The sequence below is a fragment of the Amblyomma mixtum genome, chromosome 1 (assembly GCF_055824585.1).
Source record: "Amblyomma mixtum isolate Tamu chromosome 1, ASM5582458v1, whole genome shotgun sequence".
Taxonomy (NCBI): Eukaryota; Metazoa; Arthropoda; class Arachnida; order Ixodida; family Ixodidae; genus Amblyomma; species Amblyomma mixtum.
In genome coordinates this window covers 296,787,769-296,810,533 of record NC_143012.1, presented here as the reverse complement: position 1 = coordinate 296,810,533, position 22,765 = coordinate 296,787,769, and the positions used below count along the sequence as shown (strand labels likewise).

The 22,765-nt window shown below is 48.9% G+C and overlaps 1 protein-coding gene across 3 annotated transcripts in view; it reads left to right on the top strand.

Annotated features, from left to right (window-relative positions):
* Cand1 (Cullin-associated and neddylation-dissociated 1) overlaps positions 1–12,565 on the top strand; it is a 34,746-nt gene extending 22,181 nt beyond the window's left edge. Inside the window, exons 17-29 of one of the 3 annotated variants that reach the window (XM_089566533.1) lie at positions 362–476; positions 678–763; positions 968–1,126; positions 4,212–4,279; positions 4,379–4,473; positions 4,987–5,090; positions 5,878–5,945; positions 6,516–6,745; positions 7,404–7,597; positions 9,348–9,419; positions 9,506–9,677; positions 10,279–10,425; positions 11,940–12,565. In XM_089566533.1, coding sequence (XP_089422659.1) covers positions 362–476; positions 678–763; positions 968–1,126; positions 4,212–4,279; positions 4,379–4,473; positions 4,987–5,090; positions 5,878–5,945; positions 6,516–6,745; positions 7,404–7,597; positions 9,348–9,419; positions 9,506–9,677; positions 10,279–10,425; positions 11,940–12,073 — 1,644 coding nt within the window. In that variant the 3' untranslated portion in view covers positions 12,074–12,565. Of the gene's footprint in view, positions 1–361; positions 477–677; positions 764–967; positions 1,127–4,211; positions 4,280–4,378; positions 4,474–4,986; positions 5,091–5,877; positions 5,946–6,515; positions 6,746–7,382; positions 7,598–9,347; positions 9,420–9,505; positions 9,678–10,278; positions 10,426–11,939 lie in introns of all 3 variants that reach the window. The other 2 variants (XM_089566532.1, XM_089566531.1) reach the window with 2 other exon arrangements.
* The last annotated feature ends 10,200 nt before the right edge of the window (positions 12,566–22,765 follow it).

Below are 22,765 nucleotides of genomic sequence, written 5' to 3'. Positions count from 1 at the left end.
AACTAGGTTGGACTGCCAACAACATATACATGCCCTATGTGAGCATTCCATGCATGTTAGCCAAGCGTGTTGATGATGATGAACTGGTTGCCAAAACTAGGTTGGACTGCCAACAACATATACATGCCCTATGTGAGCATTCCATGCATGTTAGCCAAGCGCGTTGGCTTTTACGGCCACTTTGTTTATAAGGATGCTGAAATGCAGTGCGCTTCACATAATTTGTATAAAGACGCTATTGAGGCCTTGTTCCGTTGACTTCATTTTGTTCTTGCAAAGAACTGTTTGAAGCCATTAGGTTAACTGGGTGCTTGACTCTACAAAGCCTTTGGAATTTACATGCATATCCATACGTTTGCAGCTGACGCTCAACCTGCTGACGTCCATCTCCAAGGTACACCAGCAATCGCTCTCGCTGGTGCCCCGTGCCATCCTGCCTGAGATCCTAGTCTTGGTGCGGTCACCCCTCCTCCAAGGTGATGCACTCTTCCTCCTCTTCGCCCCTTATTCACTCTGTGAGGTTACCCACTTCCAGACTGTTTAGTAACATGACTTTGTGATCATGTTTACTTGTAAAGCATGGTCATGTTTATATTTAACTCAGTTTAGAGAAGGAGAGTTCGAAGTGTCATTGCGACTTTTGGTGCCTGGTCGTAATTTGTGGCTCTATATTCCAGGTGGTGCTCTGAATGCGATGCTGGAGTTCCTTCAGGCACTTGTGGCCCTGAACTTGCCCGGCCTTGGCTTCAAAGAGCTGCTCCACGTGAGTAGAGGCACCTGCACTCATGTGTCACTAGGCTTACTAAAGGAGCTCTAGAAAAGGCTACAGTTCTTCGAAGGCTTCTTCTGAGAGTGCTCAGTGCTGAGACTTAGCACCAGCCTCTTTGCTGCAGTTGTGGTTTCTGGCACAGGAAGGAAGGACTGGGGAGAAGTTTGATGAAAATGCTTCTCTTGTTGCTGGTCCTAGGAGGTGAGCGGCCCGGTGTACCAGGCGGGAGGCGCGGGTGCTGCCACCACCATCCACCGGCAAGCCTACCATTCCATGGCCAAGGCAGTGGCCGCGCTCACTCTGCAGTGTCCTCAGGAGGCACTGCCTGTGGTGCAGAGATTTCTGCATGATATCCAGGTGCGGACTCTGAGCATTCCTTGCTCCCGGTGCAAAACACAGTTGACGTGATTAGGAGTGGCTGCTCTGCACGGCGTAGGGTGCCGTCAATGTGCACTGTACGCATTGCAAAGGTTCAGGGTGCAAGTGGTGCCATGCTGGTAATGAAAAAACAGTAAAATCTGATTGATTCAACACCCATTAGTTGGAAATCTAGATAATTTGGACTGCCCACGTGGTCTAGGCCAAAAACCATGCAAGTCAATGGCATTGGACGCTTGTTAATTCGGACGCAGCTTGGTTCACAACATTTAACTTGTGCGCTGATTCGCGATATGACTGGCACAGCAAGGGAATGACCGAATAGCCCTCCTCCAGCCTGAACTGCATAGTGCACAGTGTTGCCCACACAGCTTTGACTTGCATGTATTTGACCGGCACAGCGAGTGAAAAACCGAATAACCCTCCTCCAACCTGAACTGCATAGTGCACAGTGTTGCCCACACAGCTTTGACATGCATGCAACAACAGGTGTGACAATCCTTCGGGGGTCCTGTTACCTAAAAATACAGTGCCACTGCATAGTTTTTCACTCTTTTGAGTTTCGCTCCACAGCATGGTGATGGCGGCCTAGGCGTGCATCGGCAGGCAGTTGTGTACAGTTTTGCACAGTTTTACACAGTTTCGCAGTTTTGAGCAGTTCTGGTCTTTTCATTTTTTTCACTAGACGTCGCCTCTTCATTCTTGTGCTGATGCATTTTCCCCTCACTTTTGTCCTCCTGGTTGTGTGCACTGGTCACGCACTGTTTGTAGTCTTTGTGGTGAGGCCTCTTCACAAGTGGCAGCGCGTCCTGTGAGGAGGCTTCACTGCTTCCGCGTTGCGCCATGAAGGAGGCCTTGGAGGCCTTTACCGTCTTGGAGCAGTTCTGCTTTGACATTCCGAAACTCCCTGCAAAAACCCCTTTACCATGGCTGCATGGACTGTTGGATCGGTAGAAGTTGGGTGCAGTGCTAAAGACTTCTATTCCATGCCTTATGCTGTGCACTCTCTGATGATTAGTACTGTGACACAGCTGCCTTTCACCCTTCCTTTGTGACTGCTGTGGGGAGGTTGAATTATATCTGCAAAGCTATGGCTTGGGAGATTAATCCCTTCATCGCGACAGCAACAAAGGGCAGAAGCATGTGGGAAAGGGGTGCGGCATTAATCTGACAATAGATGTCTCCAGCGCTGCATCCTATTTCTTCCTCTAAAACCGGTTTAGCCACCATGGTGAAAGGCACGTTAAAGAACCCCAGGTGGTCGAAATTTCCGGAGCCCTCCACTACGGCGTCTCACATAGCCTTAGTTGCTTTGGGACGTTAAACCCCATAAACTAAACCAAACCGAAAGAGTTTTCTCTGTGTAGAGAAGCTGGCTTCAGAGTTTTGCAAAGAGTCCATATCACACTGTCTTAATGCTCACTTGACGAAGCTACTGTCATCATGGAGCATTGTAGGGTGTCCAGATGTCTGTGGTTGATTATTGGAAGGGCAAGGTGCAGGGCATTCCTGGCAGAACGCAACAAGACAGCTTGCAATACGGACACAAGAGCAGCAACCTGAATTGCAACGCGAGCAGGACCATGCCTTCCACGCTGCCCAAAATGCAGCGCTCATGACAACATGTAGCCTGCTTAGCCCTCGCTGGCATGTCTGTTTCGCCATACTGCAAGCCCCATATTGTGCCCATACACTCACGAACTGAAGTCACGAAAACTAGACTACACCGTTGGGTGCCCCATCATGCGGGCCATGGTGTATGCAGTGCGTTTGCGCAAGCTAGCTTTGAGCCTGATGTTTCTGTCGTATGCTTTTTTCCTGTCCCCTGCAGTCTAGATAGTTTCTAGATTTTGACTAAAATTCAGAACAATGAAAGTGATAGTCGCAAAACAACCATGGTAGTGCACGTGGGCTTCAGCTTTGCCCGTTCCACTGTCCTTCTCAGGCCGAGCTGCTTGCTTGCACACCGCATGTCTTGTCGTAGTGATCCATAACGAGAGGACCACTGCCTCCAGATTCACAGCCATTTGTCAACTGCCTCGTGGTGCTACGCAATCATGTGCTGTATGGTGCAGCACTTCGTTTTGCAACCCATGAGCGTGCAGTGGGTGGCTCTCAATGGCCAGCAGCATGTTGATTTTATCCAAGGCCTAGCCTTACGGCACGCAGTCTTTTGCCGCATGCTGGCAGCTGACTTTATGACTACAGAGCAAGTTGGCTCCTGTAACAAAAGACACTGGCGTTGGGAAATCTCGCGATGATTCACCTTGAGTTGAGAGGGACAGGAAATTCGTAATTTGTAATTCTTATCAAGGGTTGAATAATTTGCATAGCAAAAGTGCAGTTTGAATGAAGTTACCATTTGAAAACTATTCGAACTATTCGAATTTTTGCACACCACTGGTGTCCAGCTTTTACGGTTTGTTGCAGCTAAGGTTTTGGCCCTGTGGTGACGTCTTGAGCCTGCGGATATGAACAGCTGAAATGTGTGGTGACAGTAGTTGCTATATCGTTAGTTTTTACGCGGCAGCGCATGCAGCTGGTTCGGTCGAAAAGCCGTCTGATTAGTAATAGTAGTTGTCACCGCATGTCGGAAATAATCGGGGGCTGCATAAAAATCTAAAAATTGCAGCAGAATGTTCCGGGTTATGTTATACGATTCAGCATTTCGTGCAGCATAAACTTATTAAGTTAAGTTAGAGCCTAGCTTGTGGCAGGGATTCGAACCGGCAACCTGTAGTCAAGGGAACCGGGGTCCTATAATCGGGGGAACCGGTGGTCCGGAGCAACAAAAATTTTGGTTCGGCTGTGCACCAAGATAAAGGTGAGACTGTTACTGGATCATTTCCTTTCCTCAAAAAACCAATTTTCAATTGGTCCGATGGACAAGGGGTCGCGATGGGGTTCTGTGTTGTGTTCACTTAAATGCAAAGCTTCAGGGCCCTCCAAATTTTTTTGTGTGGTAGCTTTTTTGTGATGCGCATGAGGGGTAGTACTCCCCAGGTATGCATAGTTGCTGTGATGAAACAAGGTTCTTAGCATGCTATGCTGTTCTCTTGTGCAGGCAAACCGCAGTGTGGATTCAATTCAGCTCTTTGCGCTGCTTGCTATCGGAGAAATTGGCAGGCATATGTGAGTGTTTGCAGATTTTTCTTTCTTCCTTTCTGGCGGGAAATCTGTGCTCTTTATTTATGCTGTACCATGCATTGAGCTCCGTCTCTCTGTTTGCAGAGACTTGAGTGGAGTTCCGGACCTCAACTCGGTGCTTTTGGAAGCATTCTCATCACAGAGTGAAGAAGTGAAGACTGCAGCATCATTTGCACTAGGTTCGTTGAAGAGTTAACAGGTTGTCTCCCTTGAGAATGCAAACACATGGTTTGAACGCAAACATGTTTAGGCATGAAGGTGACCTTAATATAGCATGTGCATTGCATACAACATTTAAACCATGCTGCCAACATTACTGTTTTCTGCAGCAATGCTGAGTAGCAGTTGTTCAGTTGGGTGATTAGTTTGTGAATAGTTTGGAGAACGTTTTTTTTGTATGCTATAAACTTGGTTAAATCTGTTATCTGTGGAGGTTCAAGTACTCCTAAAAAATTTGAAATTTTGAATTATCTGGGTAATGGAGAAGAATCAACAAAATAATCATGTGAAAAGCATTTTAAATGGTGCTTGCAGCTTTTGTTGCATTAGTGGCACTTTTTCTATTCTCAGTAATAGAAGGAAAGGCGTGCATTTAAATTAAGGGCAGGTTGAGACTATTTGGAGGGGCCAGGGTGTCTGTTATGACCTGAGTAAACGTATTGAGAGTGCACTGTGGAAACTGATCTCTGCAGGTAGCGTGAGCGTGGGCAATTTGACCCAGTACCTGCCTTTTGTGCTGAAGGAAATCGGCGAGCAGCCCAGGCGACAGTACCTTCTCCTGCATTCACTCAAGGAGGTAAGCGTGCTTTCATGTGCTGCGGTGCCACTTTGTGTGATAGAGAGCCGTTGTGGAATTGGCCAGACAGCTTCATTTCACCCCATCTTTAGTAGGAATTGTTTCAGTAATGGCAGCCATATCTTCAGGAATCTAACTTCAACTTCGTGTGTGTGTGTTTCTTTTAGTGTAGTAGCCGCTGCGGTGGCTCAGTGGTTATGGTGCTCGGCTGCTGACCCGAAAGACGCGGGTTCGATCCCGGCCGCGGCCGTTGAATTTCTTTGGAGGTGAAATTCTAGAGGCCCGTGTGCTGTGCAATGTCAGTGCACGTTAAACAACCCCAGGTGGTTGAAATTTCCAGAGCCCTCCACTACGGTGTCTCTCATAGCCTTAGTCGCTTTGGGACGCTAAACCCCATAAACCAAACTAAACCAAACCAGTAGCACTGCGACGCACATTTTCCTGTTTTTGGCATGCTTACGTGCCTGACGCCTGCTGCCCACCGGGTTGAGGGCAGCCTGCCAGGTTTACATATAGGTGAAGGGTACACCTGGCTGAAGGCCTTCAGGATAAAGGTCTTCTGGTAAATGTCCTCAGGGTAAAGGCCTTCAGGATAAAGGTCTTCTGGTAAATTTCCTCAGGGTAAAGGCCTTTAGTATAAAGGTCTTCTGGGTAAAGCCCTTTAATGTCAAATGGCATTAGGATGAAAGGACCTGAAGTAGCCACTGTTACTAGTGCTACTGCAGGATATTCTGCATTTTAGTCATGCTAACCCGTCTATTTTTTTTTTTTTCTCGCCCTGTTGCAGATCATCAGCTGCCAGTCATCAAGCCCAGAGAGTATTCAGACGCTTGACCCTTTCATTGAGTCAATCTGGTTAGTATGCTGTGGAAGAATGAATTGTAGTGTTTTCTGTGTGTAAACATTGCTTGTGTGCCATGTGTGCACCAGTCTGAGCTGAGTAGCAATGGCCTCTTGCTTTATTTTGAGGGGGACCGTGGTCTTTGAAAAAAAATTTATTAATGCAATCTTCGGGGAACTTGTATTTTTATGTGTTGATTTCAAATATTTTAACTTCATGTAAAACAAGTTCTTGTGCACCTATGCGATATGTTATGCAAGTTGTTGGAGAGAGCTTTAAAGAAATTTTGCTGCAAGGAACTTGCCTCAATTCATGGCATAGCTTGTTCGTGACATAAGGGAATGCAATAAGGGTAAAACTATCATCCTTCCTGTCAAGATGAGGGATTACATGCAGAAATTCGGATCTTTAGTGATGCCCTGGCATCCTGGCCTGAAGAGCAAACTATGTGGCCTAATGGCTTTTTTCCAAAGCTTTACATGGGCCTAATTAGGTCTGCTGTAGGACAGTGGCCTCTCCAAGTGCCGTGTAACTACCCTACCCCGCGCTGCACCAAACTGCATTCGCTTTGTGCCTGGGTGCAGGTCACTCCTTGTGCAGCACTGGGAGTGCCCTGAGGAGGGGGCGCGCAACGTGGTGGCTGAGTGCCTGGGCAGGCTGGCACTCGTGCGCCCTGCACTGCTTGTACCCCGCCTGGAGGAGTGCCTGGACAGCCCCTCGCCACTGGCCCGTGCCACCGTGGTGGCTGCCGCCAAGTGGGCCCTGGCTGAGCGCTCACCCAGCACCACGCACACGGGCTCTGCTGCATCTTCAGGTGGGTGCTGTCCTTTCCTTGCTCTCTTCCCTTTCCCTTTTCTGGCTGTCCCTTTTTTTCTTGTTAATGCGTTAGGTGTCCTCCAGCGCACTGGTGAAAAAGATGAAGACGACACAGTATTTGCTGTGTGATGCTCCTTTCATTTTGCTACATTAGCTATGCCGCGAGGTGCAGAATGGGAGTTTCCCAAGAAGTCTGCATGAGATCAGGAATCTGCAAATAGATGCACATTGATGCTCTTATTGACACCACGTTCAGCTCATTTCGAAGGATGTCTAGAGTGATAGTGCTGGTGGGAAGTAGTCGAGAGACATGCATGGGGTAGAATTTTTTATTTTTTTTTTTAGAACATAGCACATAACCGGACAGTTGGAGAGCGTGCCGTGGAAGAGGCAGCGCTCGGCTCCTTGTGTCCTCGGAGGTGTAAAGGCAGGAAGTAAGGGAGAACAAGCAGCCCTTTCCCAGTGAACTGAAGTGAAAGGCACCAGCGCGTTGAGCTCTGGCACCCCAGCCTCTGTACGTTGGGCAGGAGAATGTGCAAGTGTAGTGTGTGGGTACTGCCGTTTTGTTCAGGGCTTGAGCCTCTTGGTGTCTGCCTCTCTCTCTCTTTCTCTTTCTCCCGCGTGGACCCATGCAGTGTATGGTGTCATCACAGCAGGGACTCCCTCGGAAGCATCGGCTGTGCTGCGGCCACGGCTGGCCAAATTCCTGGGTGCTCTGGGAGACCCCGATCTTGGAGTGCGTCGAGTGGCACTGCTGGCTCTCAATTCTGCTGCTCACAACCGTCCCCAGATGGTGCGCGACCTGCTTGATTCGTTGCTTCCACAATTGTACCAGGAGACCAAAGTGCGGGTGAGTGGGACATGACATCCTGAACCCTGAGGCATAGACGCGTGGCAGTGGAAGTTCGTGTGTGTTGCGGTGTGATAGTTCCAGATTGTGTGAACATACTAAGATGTCATCTAGTGGCAAAATGTACATCACTCTTGTCGCTTGTGTTTGTGAGGCAGCTAGAAGCCACAGTGGCCTGCCACCACAATGTATGCTTCGTGGTGCATCTTTCTGGTGCCTAGTGCCTTTTTTTTTTTTGTCGCATTACCTCATACCTTTTTATGTTCATGCATGCAAAAAGTTTTCTCTGACACTCACTGTCACCTTAGTCTTGAACCCCATGGCGGAGGCCATCCTGTGCGCCTAGTGGGTTGAAGCTTTTGTGGAAGCCACTGAAAAAACCCAGGCAGGCTGCTGGCACACTGTGTGAGGTTTTCTTTGGTCGCAGGCATCGCAGGGCATCTTTTACACACCTGTGTAGCAGACCTGGCTTATCCTGTACTGCTATAATGAAATTGATTCCATCCATGCGCTTTGCCAAGCAGTATCAGAGAGTTGTTGTTTTAGCTAAGCAGAACTGCATCTGAGGTGGGAGGTCCCAGAGACTGTGGGCCAGAACAGGAATTTTTGCGTTTGTGACTTTGTGTGGAAGGGGCTCCATGCTTAGTGTGCGATGTTTTACTGACGTGCTCATGGATAGGTGTGGCTTGTCTTCTTGCAGCCTCTCAGCAATGAGTTGGATGAAGTACAGTCTAGCCCGTTTATAACGAAGTCACTTATAGCGAAATAGCGGTTATAACGAAGGGATTTCAATTTCCCATTCCCATTTTTGCATTTTCAATACATTTTGGGTCCGGTTTTAACGAAGTAAATAAGAGCGCCTCAGCTGATATAACGAAGAGATTTAATACCAACCGAAAAATAATCTGCCAATCAACACATTTTTGCGTCCTTGAGGCGATTTTTTCCGCGAAAATAAGAGCAAAATTCGGCTGACGGCGTCCTTTCGTGGCGTCGTCTGCTCTCCTGCGGAGCGAAAGGTTGCTTCACTGCATCGCATGGCAGGCCGGTCTCGTGTTGCGCCGTCCTTGAACGGCGTCACGGCGTAGAGCGGTAGAGCACGCCGCGCTGGGGACGAAGCTACCGCGGTTGACGTCGCTGCAACCGCTGATGCTGCCGCCGCGACGGCCTGCTTGGAGCAGCTTTGGGATTCCGCTAGCGACTTCAACCTTGTGCCTGCGGGTCTAAGCCACATGGACTTCGTTTTCGCCGACGAAAACCTTGTTGCCACCGAGGACTTGATGACTGAAGAAGTTGCCGGGAGTGTCATGGAAGAGACCTTGGCGGAGAGCGCCTCCGACAGCGAATGCGACGATGCTAGTTGTGCCCTTAAGCCCGTCACCTCCGCAGCGGCCATCGCAGCTGTTGACACGCTACGGATGTACCTCGGGAGTCCGGAGTTCGACCAGATCTTTGGTTCGCAGTTGGATGGTATAGAAGCCGCAATCCTGAAGTCCGCACTCGCGAAACGTGTTCAGGGGATGCTGGACGACTTCTTTCAGCGGCAATAAATCGGTATGCCGTTGTTTGCATTTTTTTTCGTAGTCCGCATATTACGAAATAGCGGATATAGCGAAGTGATTTCCGTTTCCCGGCGACTTCGTTATAACCGGGCTAGGCTGTATAGACTGCAGCTTTTTATATGGGCGTCACAAGAATGTGTTTTATTTTTATTTATTTTTGCGTTCATACTTTGTCATTCTCCTTCCAGAATGAACTGATTCGGGAGGTCGAGATGGGACCATTCAAACACACTGTTGACGATGGGCTGGACATTCGCAAGGTGATGTACACAAGTTGTGCTCTGCTGTGGTCTGGTATGCAACTCTCAGCAGGAACGTAACCCTGTCGTGCCTTGCATTTTTGCAGGCAGCATTTGAGTGCATGTACACGTTGCTGGACACTTGCCTGGAACAGTTGGACGTCTTTGAGTTCCTGAACCACGTGGAGGAGGGCCTCAAGGACCACTATGACATCAAGATGCTCACCTATTTGATGCTGGTTCGTCTGGCAACCCTGTGCCCAGCTGCCATTCTTCAGAGTGAGTGGTGCATTCTTTTCTCTCATGTATCGACTATATTGATTTTGCTCCCACATTGTCACATAAATGCTGGACAGTTTAATGTCACTCTAGGGCACAGTCAGTGTGGGCATTGCTTTCTGGGCAGCTCTGTGCAGTGGACACAATGCCTGTAGCTGTCTCTAACAGAAAAAGAACTCTGAGCTTGATGGTCAGTTTACCAGATTGCGTTATCGTCTGGCTGCCATCTCACTGCCAAACTCTGGCACGCAGTCGTCATTACTCCTCTGCATTGGAGCACAGTGGAATTGTCTTTAGAATCAGCAGCGGTGTTTGAAAAGTGAAATGGGGTCTCCAGCTGAGTTGCGATTACACTTTCATGTGGATTCTGCTTCACAAGCGTCACATTTGATGGCAGTAGTGAAATAAGCTTTAGCTTGGCCTTTGATATTCATTGCATTGGTTGCAGAACCCAAGCGTTTAGTATTTCCATGCAAGAGAGGTGACCTTGTTGTTTCATCAAATTTTGTGTGGAACGTGCTAGTTCACGTGGGCACTGCTGGAATGGTGTGATGTAGTGCTACGCATGTTTGTGCAACTGAAAGGGTGCTTTGTGCACCAGGGCTGGAGCGCCTTGTGGAGCCGCTGAAGGCCACCTGTGCGAGCAAGATCAAAGCCAACTCGGTGAAGCAGGAGTTTGAGAAGCAGGACGAGCTGAAGCGCTCCGCAATGCGGGCATTCACTGCACTTCTGGCCATCCCAGACGCAGGTGGGCTGGTCTGCATTTTCTCTGTTTTGTTGTTCTTCTATACATTGCGTACTGTAAAACCTTGTTAATTCGGCCTCCGTAATTCGGAACTTTGGATAATTCAAGCCACCGTCGGAGGCCTGCCAAGTCTGTGGCGTTGGAAGCTCGTTTCTTCAGGTGCTTCGCTGGCATTGGTAAACTCAGACAGGCTTCCAAAGTGGCGCCATGTCAAAGTATGACAGCTGGTCAAGCGAGCGTCCAAATATCCGTTCTTGGGCCTGAGCTGCACATTCCATTATTTTCCACGCCCCTCTGACATTCGCAAAGGCAAATGTGTTGAAGATTGGCATGCCTCTGTTGATAAGCCGAGAGTCCTGCCATCTGTTCTCATTTTCGGAGCTTCACCGCCAGCGTGCAGCAACGGCTGCTTTCTGCTGCGCTTTTCAGCCAGCCAGCACAATCATTGATCTAAACGTATAAGTTACATACACTGGAGTTCTTGCTTTGCTTGCAAGCTTTTCAAAAGTGCATGTATTTTGGCACAATGTAGGCAAAATTTTTTGGTTCACAGCACTGAGGGTAATTGAGTTTTCGAAGTTCTAAAAACTATGGATAATATGGTGGGCTACATGCCTCTCTATAAATAGACTGTTATAGTTAGTCTATTACACTATTAATATTGCCATTAATCTTGTATAATGGCCGCACCAGTGTATGGGCTGCACCCCGCTGTGGAATAGGTATTTGAGAAAACTAAAATGTGATTGTTTTCTTTTTTTTATTTAACCTATGGTTACCCACGGGTTACCTCTTTTTTGTAACCCGTGGGTTACCCATGGGTTACCTCTCGGTCGTTTCGAGCGCGATTGCCCCATGCAAATGACTGTTCTTGCTTCGCGCAGCGAGTGCCTTCATTGGTGGCCTGACTTGAGGCCGTGTTGCACTGTCTGGTATCTTGATGCGATAGGAGCAGACGTAACAAAAGCATGACTATGACTCAGATTTAGTCTAATATTATCGCATGTAGGCGGAACATGGTGAGCGGCAATTTTTGCTCCCCGATTTTGAAAGCCGGTTTTTCGCAGAAACGTTATTTTTGTTAAGTTCACAGATTTTTCAGGCAGTTCGATAATTCGGATCATTTTTCGGGTCCTGCAGAGTCCGAAAAATCGGTCGGCGACTGTACTTGCTTGAGATTGGCAATAGTAAAACGTCAGTGCTTTCAACTTGTCATTGCTAGAAATTTTTATACCTACCCAGCATAGGCATGGATCACCCTTGTTTGGAGACAGGGTAAAGCTGAAAAATTGCAATCTGTTGGTTACATGTTTTTGTCTCATCATTTAGCAGCAGTGTTTAAAGGATGCTAGTGTGATGTGATTTCTTCTATTATTCATATTGTACACCAGAAAATGCAATCCAGGAATAAGCTTGGTTCATGCATTATCAAGACATTTTTTATTCCATGCTGCTTTTGTGTTTTCCCTTTTGCATTAAAAAAACAAGGACTGAACTGATTTCTACTTCTGTTTCAGACAAAAACCCACTGATGAACGAGTTCCTGTCTCACATAAAGTCTACACCAGACCTGCAGGCGCTCTACGAAGGCATCCAAAAAGACACCAGCGCCAACGTCACAGACTCTTCAAATGTGATGGACATTAGCTGAAAAGTTGGTTGCTAGCTGAAAAGGCCCAGCATTGTGCTGCAGGACTGTCGGGACAATACTGTTAATTGTGTGTGTTCTCATTGGCCACTTGAGTGTTGCAACAGGCTGGGAGTGCGTTGTCCTGGTGCGGTGCATGGCAAGGGTATAGTACTGTGGCGGAGGCGCTTGCTCGCTCTTAGTGGCACTGTGTTCACGCTGTGCATTGTACCAGGACCATGCTGTCAGTCTGCTATAACTCTCAGCTTAAAAAGGGGGTGCGGCTGTCAGAGTAAATGGAGAAGCTTGCTTTCGCCAGAAGGCTTGACTGTTCAATGCTGCCAAAAAGAACACTCGGGAAGACAGGTCATCGCCTTGTTGGTTGTTGCAAAGACTGCTGTGTGCCCCCTTCTGCCGGTTTACTGACCCTGGACAGTGCTGTTTAATTTTTTTTTTTAATATAAATATATGTAATAGGGCTTCTGGTGTGAATCATGCCATTTGTCTCATCCTGGATGTGTTTGTGTTTTTTCTGGGGAGCTGCCTGATTTTGGCCAAAGAGCAAAAGTATGTGCCTCTCTTTTGGTGGCCACTTCCCTGGCAGAGATCAAATGTGCTGTTTGAAAAGAAAAAACTGGGTTATTAATAGGATTGGAGAGAGAGAGAGAGAAGCTTTTTTGTCCACTGATATAGAAGGCACCCCTACCTTCCCAACTCAGGCACGCAGACAGAGGGAGTAGGGGGCTCTGCGCCTAGAGGCCTGTGTGGCAAACCACTTGGTTCTTTGAGGCCTCGCTTTAAGACCACATGTGTAACCTTGGGACCCAGAAAGCAAACGAATACCTTGGATGTAACATTCTGAATACGAGTAGTTTGCATATGACCTTTGAGATCAGGCATTTTTGTCGTCATGCTTCTAGAAGGCTCTTGGTAAGCGGTTGGGCTAGGGAGCTTGCGTGCAAGCTTCCCTCATGACACTTAGTGTCACATTCAGCTCCACTTAGCACTGGGGGACATGGGTATCAGCACAAATTTTTTTAAAGTTCTGTATTTAAATTAAATTTCTTGAGCATTTTAGAAATTTTATGACTACTGCAACAAAATTTCACTGTTGTAGATTAGAAAAGATTTTCTGGACATTTTTTCTCCGAATCTTGTGAAAAAGGTTGCAGAGTTAAGAAAATATGGCAGAAGGCTGGCTGACCATTCATTGTATTCTCACTGGCATGCTTAAGGGTAACGGAGCGGATTCCAAGGGAAGGCAAGCGTAGCAGGGGGCGGCAGAAAGTTTGGTGGGCGGATGAGATTAAGAAATTTGCGGGGATTTGGTGACCGCAACTGGCGAAGGACAGGGTTAATTGGTCAGACATGGGAGAGGCCTTTGCCCTGCAGTGGGCGTAGTCAGGCTGATGATGATGATGCTGCTGCTGCAGGTCGACATTATTGGGAATTTTTTTTGCAAAGCACAATTTTTTGTTAATTTCTGCAATCACAATCCTTTGACATATCTAGATTAAGTAGAAAATTTGATAAATATGCCGAAATTTTACACAACAGCAGATATCTTGACCTGCATTAGGAGTGCAACAAAACAAGTAAGGTCAAAGTAGAGAAAACTGCAGGAAGAAAAATCTGCTCTAAACTGCAGCAGTGGCATAGTGGTTTGAGCACCAACCTCGCATGCAAGAGATGCGGGGTTCAATCCCCAGTGCACCCCGGTGCGGTGGCTCAGTGGTTATGGCACTCGGCTGCTAGCCCGAAAGACGCGGGTTCAATCCCGGCCGCGGCGGCTGATTTCGATGGAGGCGAAATTCTTGAGGCCCGTGTACTGCGCGATGTCAGTGCACGTTGAGGAACCCCAGGTGGTCGAAATTTCCGGAGCCCTTCATTACAGCGCCCCTCATAGCTTGAGTCAATTTGGGACGTTAAACCTATAAACCAATCCCCAGTGCTGCCAGGTACCCACCAGTTATTCAATGGATACAAGCCTTTTCCTGGCCTGGTGCTAAGCTTATTTTGGGTGAAATGATTGAGAAATTGGTCTTTGACCCCACCTTGAGAAGAAGAAAAATACCTTGTGACATGGCGCTCTTTGGCCACAGATGCCTTTGTGCCATAAAAAATCACAATCGTCAAATCTGCTCTGCAAGGTGAGTACCTAGACAGAGAACCGTAGTTGAGAAAAACTCCCACTGTTTGAGCGTTTCCCCTAAATGCACAGTCGCCGCGCTTCACGAGAAAATTTTTTGGAGTACTTCCTGGCCGATTTAAGCAATGAAACTTAGGGGCGCCATAAAAAAGCGACAGGCAGATACAATAATGATAAAAAAATCGCTTGTTTTGGACACGTTTTGGGATTCGGCATCCTTCCATAAAGCAATAATCGATCCTACCACACCTTGCTTTGTGGTTTTCTAAATCTGCTTCATTTTGCATGTACATTTTTCAAGCGAAAAGCTTCACTAGGCTAGTCAACATCGAGGCTAGCGTGGGCCCCGTCGTCAGAAAAAGCCACAGGTGCGCATGCGCGAACTGCGTGACGTCACGGTGGACACCCGAACCGCTCCGTATGGGAAGGAAGATGGAAAGAAAATTGGTTTTAACGACGCCTGTCTCTCATATCGGTGGATACCTTGAACCGCGCCGTAAAGGCCTGAAGGAAAATGAAGTGAAAATTTATTTTAAGGAAAGGAAATTCCTGTCTCTCATATCTTGCTGTACACCTGAAAGGAGTGACGTCACACGCTGCACAAATAAAAAAATGGAGAACCAGTTCGTGAGGAACCTCTAATATCTCGGTGGACACCCGAACCGCGCCGTAAAGGCCTTAAGGAAAATGAAATGAAAATTGCTTTTAAGGAAAGAAAATGCCTGTCTCTCATATCCTGGTGTACACCCGAGAGGAATGCACGCCACAGTACATGTCTCTAAAGCAACATTCTAAGACAGCACCGTATTCACTACACGCGCGGCTCCTCCTCCGCCTTGCCGCAGCTTTTCGCTTCAAGATATCCAGGCTTAACCTTGGCTAAGCCACAGCCAATTTTTTCATGCACAATTTCTGTACCCAAATTGATAGCGTGTGTCCGAATCCTTGGATGCTGTTCTTTAAAAGGCAAACTTTTAACAAATACAGCAGTTCCACAAATGTGTTTGCACGAGCAGCTATGGTGTTATGCAGTTGTTCGAGACATCACAGGTTCAAAGCAGTCGTAGTAACTATGGGTAGGGGTTTGGGATGTCTCGTCTATGGCATCACTCAGTCTTTAGCGCCGTGGGTAAGCTCTAATGATTGCCTTTTTGCTGAGTGTATTGGCATGACGGGTGCAGTACCCAGACACAAAATAGGGTTCTGGTAGGCGTGACACATGGTCGCAGCGGACGCCACCCATCACCAGCGGGTGTGCGGACGGCGCCGACGCCGAGGTTTGCTAAATGAGCCCTATACAGTGGTCGCTGTAACGCACTCGAAGTCGATCGTCAATCCACAGTGGAGTGCCTCGTAACCCCCCGGTGTGGCTGTGGCACTTAGATTATCAACATTCTCACTTTGCTGCAAACCAAGACATAACTTTGACAGCAACTGAAGACCATAATGGTCGGCGCCTGGCACGTGCGGAAGCGCTAGCCCGATTTTATGGCAACAAAACAGGTGTATACTACGTGGATGCCTCCGGCCCTCACCACAGGGGATGGTACACGGCCGCGGTAGTTCACAGCAACACAGTTAACGGCCTCACTTTCAGAGCCCGCAGTGCAACACAAGCAGAAGAGGTCGCGATTGCTCTCGCGGCCTCACATTCCAATCCAAAATACATAATCACCGACTCGCGAGGGGCCTGTCGGAACGTCGAACAAGGCTGCACTCCCTTCCTAGCCTATCGAATATACCTAAATTGCATACGGGATACGGACCCCGCACACCGTTACCTTATATGGGCCCCTGCTCATCAAGGGTTGGCAGGAAACGAGGCAGCAGACGCAGCCGCCCGCGCTCTCTCTCACCGGGCTGTTTTCTTCTCCCCACTTGATCAGGAACCCGATTTTAATCCGGTCTATACGTTCAAAGATATCACAACCTACTATCAAGATAGCCATCGCCTTTACCCTAGCCCATGTAAAGGCCTCAAGAAGGCGGATGAGCGGCTCCTTCTCCGCCTCTTCACCAATACATTGCTGTGCCCGGCAGCCCTAGAACATTTCGACCCCTCCTTTAGCGGCAACTGCCCGCACTGTAGTGCGGTGTCTTCGGACACCTATCACATGTTGTGGGCCTGCCCCTCCAACCCGGCTATTCCCCCATCCCCAACCCAACCCGGGAGGATTGGGAGGCGACCCTGCTCGGCTGCCACGACTTACAGGCCCGTCGGGCGCGCCCGGGCGGCGGCTACCGCCACTGGGGTCCCAAACTAGGGACCTCCACCTAGTGTTTGTAAGGATCGGTCCCTTACGGGCTGATCCAAACACCTCCTGTCCGTTCTGAATAAATGTTTTCACCACCACCAACTGAGATATGATGCAGAAGTTCTTATGCACGCATCGAGCAAGGGAAGCTGTGGATTGAGGCGCGTTCACTTCTAACGATATTTGGTGGGTGAGGCTAAGTAAGGCCCACCTCCCGCACCCTCTCCCCTTGGCGTGTACTCTCCCGCGCTGTCGCTACGTTTCAGTCCCACTTCTGTGGATGCGAGACGCCCGTGTACTGTGCGACGTCAGCGCACGGTAGAGTCCCCTGGCGGGCGAATTTTATCCGGGCCGTCCACTATGGCGCCACTTTCACCTTCTCCATCTCCTTGATGACGCGGTGATGGTGGTGGTTATAGTGTTCACTATAGTGGTGGTGGTGAAAAGCATTTGTTCTGGTTTGGTTTGGTTTATGGGGTTTAACGTCCCAAAGCGACTAAGGCTATGAGAGACGCCGTAGTGGAGGGCTCCGGAAATTTCGACCACCTGGGGTTCTTTACATTTGTTCTACACATATACAGGGTGTTTCACCTAAGACTTTCTGCAATTTTTAAAAATAAGCTATTTGAATTAGATGCGCGCTTTTTCTGGCATAGCATTGTCAGTGGTGTAGTACATCATAATGCAGCCAAGACGTGCTAACTAGCAGGCTTGTTAACCAATATTTAATAGTTAACTTTTAAACTATTACCGTTGGGCTCCTTAATTATTGAGAGGCATGTAGCCCACCGTAAGTAATGTCCATATCCGTTTTTAGAATTTCGAGAACGCGATTATCCTCGGCGCTGTGGCCCAACAAATTTTGGCTATTTCGACGAGTTAGGTTCACTGGAGAGGTTGCTTTGCCTGCAAGCTTCTCAAACCGCATGTATTTTGGCGCGATGTAGGCGAAATTTGTTGGGCCACAGCGGCGAGGATAATCGCGTTCTCGAAATTCTAAAAACGGATATGGACATTACTTACGGTGGGCTGCATGCCTCTCAATAATTAAGGAGCCCAACGGTAATAGTTTAAAAGTTAACTATTAAATATTGGTTAACAAGCCTGCTAGTTAGCACGTCTTAGTTGAATTATGATGTACTACACCACTGACAATGCTATGCCAGAAAAAGCGCGCATCTAATTCAAAACGCTTATTTTTAAAAATTGCAGAAAGTCTTAGGTGAAACACCCTGTATATACACACAGAGAGAGGTGCTCGGGGGCTAGAGGGGAAGCCTCCTTACATACTAGGTGGAGTCCCTAGTCAGGGATCCCATTGGTCGAAGCCGCCGTCCAGACCCTCTGGACCAAGGCCCGCGGGGCCTGGAGGTCCGAGCAGGGTTGGCGGCGCGGTTAAGGCGTCCAATGAGAAGCGAGGCAGTCGCTGCGCCTTTCCTTAAAATCAATCATTACATCGTGTGTCCCTTAGTCATTGATGCACACTACGGTGTGTGAGTGAGGAGGTTGTGACCATGTTCATATGCAATGCGGCTTTGAAAGCGCTGCAGTGCAGCAAAGACAGCCGAAGGTGGTATGTCCGGCGATATTTATGGTAGCGCGAAGTAGCCAGCCGCGCAAGCCATCTGCCGCCCCATTGGCGCACCCACGGTAAAGGTGCTACCGAGTCTTTCCCGTGGCATGTGCGCATCACCGTGTAATATGCTGCACCTCTACTGAAGAGTGAGCGTAAATTAGTAGCGAAAAGCCTCGTTGGAATTTTTATATATGCACAAACAGCATATCGACTAAACACCCCAACAAACACAAAACCTCCTCAAAATCTCCCAAAAATGACCCATCGGGACATCTGGAATCTCCCCAGGAGGTGCTCATTTTTCCCGAACACATCTAAAAAACGTCCCCACAACTAGCAATGTCCAAAAAGTTGTGCGTCCCATGGAAAGCCCCAAAAGGTTAATGCTCGATTTCTCGGCTCTGGTTCAATAAAATTATTCCTCATTTTTCGTGCAGCCTGCAGGCATCCAAGCGCACATATGTGCCAAATTTCAGGTGCATACTTACGTTACAGGTGGTGTAATCCACCTTTCCACTCGTCTGAATGCGTGCTGGCTCGGCCGTTCTGCACTTATCCGTTTACGTGAAATGTCCTAGCATTTTGCACACAAAGGAAATATGAACTCAAAAAGTCACCCGATTTGGCTCATATAAGAGCAAATAGCAGCGCCATACAGAAGTAATTTCAGTCTAGGTGTGCTCTTAGCACGAATTGCATCCTGTCGTCCATGCATGCCGGCGACCGCACCATACACCACCACAATCAAAATGCATTCATGTTTCAGTCAAAGAAAAACAATACAGACCGAATTGAAAGTCCGTGCCGAAAAACTTACGTTCAACGGCGCAAATCTGAATGAATACAAACAGCAGACGCAAACGTATGCACCATTTAATACACAGTGTACATAACACTACGGCGCCATGCATATGATGGCCACTTTTTTCTCCAGCCCTGAGAAATCTGCGATATGAAGCAAGTAAAACAGAATACAGGCTGAAAGTTGATGCACCTTAAACGAGCATTCTAAGGGCTTCAAAAGCAGATATGCACATGCAAAAGCAAACGTATGTAAAGAGCAACTTCGGTGACAAAAGAAAAGACGAGATGGGCGTACGCTGCAGACACGCAGTTTCAGGTCACGGATTTTCTTCAAGTTGAAACCCCCCTCACGCTTAGAGACTCGGAGCAAGCTTCAGCGACGTGTTATCAAAACAGAAAAAAAATATTAGTTCTACTAGGCGAAAATAAAAAAAAATGTGAAAAGGGCCTGCAGTATGCTTAAATAAATAAATTAAATTAATAATTAAAATAAACCAACATACCTTGACGACGTTGCCTACGGAAACCCAGGGATGAAATACAAGGCTGCAACAGCTGAAACCATAAATTAAACGCAGGCTTCTGTCCTGCGCCTTCTCACAGCACAGCGAGCGCTCAAACTACGCGTTACACCCTCGTAACGATCCTGGAAGTTTTATTTTCTTGTGACTAAGTGTGGGGATAAGACTGCTTGGAGCCAGGCGGGAAGGTGAACGTGCTCAGGTACGTGCGGTGGCGCGCTGCATCCATGGTGCGGCAGACCGCGCATGCGGCACAGTCCAGCGTGGGAGTCGAGATCAAGGCACGATTAATCCAGTGGGAGAGAGTCAATATAACCACGCGAACACTGCACAAACTATACCGCTGCGGCAGGATGGCTGCGCGGTGGCGAAGTTGGTAGAGCAGGCTAATCCATGGGCACTCGCAGAAAGAGAGTGGTGGGTCTCGGAAGTTCCTTCCCGCCTCATACCGTAGTAGACGGCCACGTTGTCACCACCAACCTGCTGCAGTCGTCGGAGGCGCTGAGGAATGCAGGGTGCGTGCGAGGAGTCACCTATTGCCACGAACTCCGCTGCCACGAACGCCGCCTCGAACAGCGGCATCAGTAGGGCCGTGGAGCTGCGCAAAGGACTTGCGATGCGCAGCCGCGGCATCAGTTCCAAAAGGAATGGTGTGGGCACGCCGAGGTGCGCGGGAAAACTTCCGTGAATCCGTAGCTACGAAGTCCACGACAGCCCAGTTGGCGCAGTGACGAGAGCAAGAACTGCCGCGCGCTGGGGCTTGTGCACGAACGTCTGGGGCAGCACGAATAAGCGTGCGCAAAATGGCGTCCGTCCAGCGAGGAAGCCGGGCGAGCGACGGGAGGCCATTACCGCACTTCTGCTAGACAGCGGCGCAGCGAGGAGTGCCGATAGTCGGAGACGCCTGGAGGGACCACCACACAATTTTGAAGTTGGGCGCAAGCTGGGAAAACGCTAGAAGACGGGAAAGATGTTGACCGCCGCTGCCGGCGGCGCGATGAAAATGCAGACCGCCGCCGCCTGCGCCGACGGCCCACGTGCGAGAAACGCATGCACCGAGAGAGATGCGGGGTTAACCGCTTCCTTCGGCTGTTCGAATGAAACTGCCGTTTCATCTCTCAAAACGACGAGTGCAAGATCAAAACCTTCTCTCCACGCAGCTTGTAGCGCGAAGGAGAGAGAAAAGAGAGCGCGAGCAGTCGATTTTTATTTCTTGTTGAAAATCATTGGTCCCAAAACGTTATGCCCAGTTACATTTCTGGGACGAAAATGCATTAACTCGCTTTTGTTGCTGCTTAACACTCCAGAAAAAACGTTTCTAGACCTTTAGTGGGAGCACTGCCTTTTTGCTTGTGTTTCTATGTCGTGCCTCTATGGTCTGGAAACGTTTGATAAACGTTGTACTAGGACTGGGACATTCCATCCTTTTTTGGAGTTTCTGAGGAGGTTTTGTGTTTGTTGGGACGTGCACTGACATTAAAGAACCCCAGGTGGTCGAAATTTCCGTAATGGAGGGCTCCGGAAATTTCGACCACCTGGGGTTCTTTAATGTGAGTGCACGTTAAAGAACCCCAGGTGGTCGAAATTTCCGGAGCCATCCACTATACGGCGTCTCTCATAGCCTGAGTCGTTTTGGGACGTTAAACCCCATAAACCAACCGGCTAAACAAGCCGCTATAGCGACCTGTTTGGAGCAGCCGCTCGCTGGGCGATTTCCTTAGAGGAAAAAGAAACGACGATTTCTTGCAGCCGACATTATGTGGCTGATGTCTCCAGCCTATCCGCGCTGCTGTGGAAAATTATTCCGCGACGAGTCACGTTTATATCCGTGTGGGACATTCAAGCCACAGCGCCCGGCAACCGTGCGCTCGATGTAGGCGACCGTGTACAAGCCTGCACGCTTCGCCGTCCGCATGTGCGCTTTGCGCTATATACGCGGTTCCTTTTTCTTTTTTTTATTTTAGGAAAACCATCGTGTTTCTGGCACGGAATCTTGTGCACAGGCGCTGAACGAAGCAGCAAAATGCTGTAAGCAGCACCCCTGTGTCGTGGAAAGCTAGAAAAAAAAAAGGTAAGTATGGAAAGGGAGTTTTGTTCTGCATAGGATACTAGCGACGCGTCTTGCGTGCTTGCCGTCTTTTGTGATATTGAGACGACTACTGCGAGTAATTGGGGACTTTAGCATTTCTGCTACCGCGCGATGATTGGTCCTGACGCTGAAGGCTGGCCGCGACGTGGCGCCCTCAGTGCGATCTGCACATGCGCAGTGGCGGCGCTTGGTAAGGGGTAGCGGTGCATGTTGTGCTAAAGGGCTCATTTTTCTCTGGCTAACGGTATGCCTCTTCAAGATTAGATTTCGATCACTGCCCATCGTTCGGTGGCGTGTCTGTATCATTGGCCTCTTTTCTGCACGCTGTAGTAGAGGTGCAGCACGTTACGTGGTGCGGCGTACACGTCACGGGAGTCAGAAGAAGCAAAATGTCTTTTGGTAGCACCATTCGTAGTGCGCGCGCCGCTGAACAGGAGACTGCTTGCGTGGCTGCAACTCTAGAACGAAGGGGCAAACGTCCCTAAAGGAGTCCTTCTAGTCGATGGCGTCGACTGATTTTCATGACATTGCGGTTAATTCGTAGTCCATCCCATTTAAGGCTGGCTAGAGGGCCTCCTTTGAGAGGCATCTGCCGCTTCCGCCGGCTTCTTCTTTGCTGCAGTGCAGGTTTATTTACTTGCATAACCGCATTGCACATGGGCATGATCACTACCTCTTCGTTCGCATCGTCGTGAATGTCCATGGCTGAACTGATTTTCAGAAAAAAAAAAATTACCGAAGACACTTTGGAAATTCTAAAGTGTGCTTGGCGAAAGCCTTATGGTCAACCCTCTGCCGCTTCCCCGAACCGCTTTGAGCGGAATCACTGGGCCGCTTCGGAGACATGCGTCTCACTCACTCGACTGCAACGAGACGTCTGGCGAAGGAGCGGTGTGCAGCTGCCATCGCCGACGCGCGCGCGCTCGTTCTACCGCTACTGTGTAACGTCAAGGTTGCTATGCGCAGCTGCGCCCCACACCGGCGCGCCGGTTGCTAAAGAGGGGAGGAGGTTGCGCCGCTGCGCGGAGAAGAGGCCACAAATGGCACGATTCCAACGGACGGACACCGCGAGCATGAGCCATTAAAGGCTTTCGCCTTAATATATGGAGCTGTGTCTGTCCATGGTGGACACATCAATCGCGCCATTAAGAGAGAAAGAGGAGCCGTAGTGTGGCTCCAGAATAATGCCGACCAAACGAGGATACTTCAAGTGCAATGACGTCGCTCAGCACACGGGTCCTTTTGAGTTTCGCACAGTCGAAACGCGATATAAAATGAGTTCGGCTCAGTACCATGGCTCGGCCGCGAGGAAGAGCATGTGC